The 2,131-nt window shown below is 41.0% G+C and overlaps 1 protein-coding gene across 1 annotated transcript in view; it reads right to left on the bottom strand.

The window, feature by feature from the left end:
* The window catches only part of LOC106530390 (dynamin-2), a gene marked incomplete at its 3' end in the record, with an annotated part of 53,307 nt that extends 51,453 nt beyond the window's left edge, over positions 1-1,854 (bottom strand). The window contains 1 exon segment of the mRNA XM_014025993.1: positions 1,380-1,854. Coding sequence (XP_013881447.1) covers positions 1,380-1,540 — 161 coding nt within the window.
* Positions 1,855-2,131: the final 277 nt, after the last annotated feature.

The raw sequence follows: 2,131 nt of genomic DNA, 5'->3' as shown, positions 1-2,131 counted from the left end.
CCCCCCCCCCGCAATATATCGCCTTGCTTACAGTATCGCAATATATTGCCTTGCTTACAGTATCGCAATATATCGGGATATATCGTATCGTGACCCCTCTGTCATGATATGTATTGTTTCGCCAAATTCTTGCCAATACACAGCCCTAATGAATACTATATGAAAAAACTATTTTCTATTATGTCACGTAAATTTATTTGTTTTTAAAGATCATATGCTCAAACATGCGACCACTGACCCTAATAGTTACAAAGGAAGCAATAATTAACAAATAAATAATGAAAAATATTTAAGATCTCCAACTAAGTGAAAACTCTGGTCTGAAAACCCAGTGTTGCAGCCCTGCCTGTGAGTTGTGCTAATTAACAAAGATGGGAACAGCTAACAGCTTTGTGGGTACTTGGTACCCAGTGTGTCGTGTACACATGACAGTGCAGCTGGTGACATCACTGATGACCCCCGGGCCAAACATATCAAAGCCCCCACTGTCTGCCTCTGCTGCTGCTCGGGGCACAGGACAAAAGACAACACGAAAAAAACGAGACGCCTAATCAACGTCCACTATCCTGGACAACAAGTAAAACTAATCTGACTAGCCAGGCGAATTAAACAACACAAAACTGCTGCAACAATAAGATGCTTTCTTCCCGTTACCTTTTCCTCTAATTCATGTCATGTTGTTCTGCTGCGACTTCAAAGATGGTCCACAGCCAGTGATTCCTTTCAACAAGAAGCAAAGCCTTTACAAAACAAAGCAAGAAAGAAACAGCTGGTTTCCTGTTTTTCAATAAAAATAACCCCAAACAGCTCCTTCATCAGCCCTAAAAAAAAGAAATCACAGCAGAGCTCAGCATGCAGAGAAGGCAAAACTCAAGTCATTTTTATTTTTTTATTCTCTTTTATTTCTTCTATCTGATCTCACGCAGCAATAATGAAAATATTTTGTCTCACCCTTACAAGTAAAACATTACCCTGACCTTTATTGCATCTTATTTACGGCCTTTTGATAAAGCAGGTCTTGTCAATGTTTGACAGGATGTTTCTGATACGAAGCTGCAGGATATTATTTATCTCCTCAGAAAGTCAAATTAATCTTTTAGTTTCTAAAAGCTTCAGGTTAAAGTTGCTTTAAAAGGTTTTTTAGAGCGTTTTTCTCCCCCTCACATGTTGCTGTTTATTTACGTAAATAGCGTATGTGTGGACTGTGAATAGGTCGGTTTAAAACTGGACACAATCAGATGGAAAAACGTAGAAAACTGGGCAAGGCGCGTAAACAACGGATTTGTTGGCGAGTTTCATGTGTTTTTGATATAAACACATTCATTCTTGAAATATAAAATTAAATTTCTTAAACTCAGAAAAACTGAAGGGGGTACAACCTTCCAACGAAATTCTCCAACACCGAACTCTTCCCAGCGCTCTGACCGCCGACCACCGCTATCTGAGGCAGGTCCAGGTTGCAGCTCTGGCCGATGGAGCTGAAGGCGTCCTGGAGCTTGTTGATGAGGGGAATTAGGTCCTCCATCCCCCGGTTTCCCATGGCGGCACGTCTTCAGAGAGCCCTGGGGTCTTTCTCCTGGACCCCCTTGCGGAACCAGTAGAAAAACTACCGTCCAGTAAAAACAAGAAAAAAGTTCGCAGATGGAACAAGATTTTGTCACCGCTTAATTGAGTTTATTTCCTCCCAATACAAGACGGCAAAGGTTTCAAAAAGTCCAGATAGTTCTGGGTAAACTGTCCGGATTATTAAACGGGTTAGCGCCAGATAAAAACGGACACTGCTTCAGTAAAAACTTCTGTTCTGTCATCATCCGGTCAGGCGACAAGCCTCCGCCGGAGACTGAAGCCCCACCCCCAGACTCATCTCGGCCAATCACTGGTTCCTTTACACGTCAGTCAGAATGCACGTAACTGACGTACAGGCTTCTCTGACAGACAGGAGCAGCACTSTGCTGCACCTTCAAACTTTACGTTTGTTTGACCCTAAATGACATTAATCATTGAGTGTCTTGTTTATTGTATAATTTTCTTACATGTTCTTTGTAGATTGTCCTTTTTTTCTGCTGATGTCAGTTTTCTTTTTTTATGTGATTGTAACAAAGAATACAAATAAAGTTTTTTTTAAAAAAAA

This window comes from Austrofundulus limnaeus, unplaced genomic scaffold, assembly GCF_001266775.1.
Source record: "Austrofundulus limnaeus strain Quisiro unplaced genomic scaffold, Austrofundulus_limnaeus-1.0 Scaffold514, whole genome shotgun sequence".
Lineage (NCBI taxonomy): Eukaryota > Metazoa > Chordata > Actinopteri > Cyprinodontiformes > Rivulidae > Austrofundulus > Austrofundulus limnaeus.
This window is presented reverse-complemented; position numbering and strand designations above follow the sequence as displayed.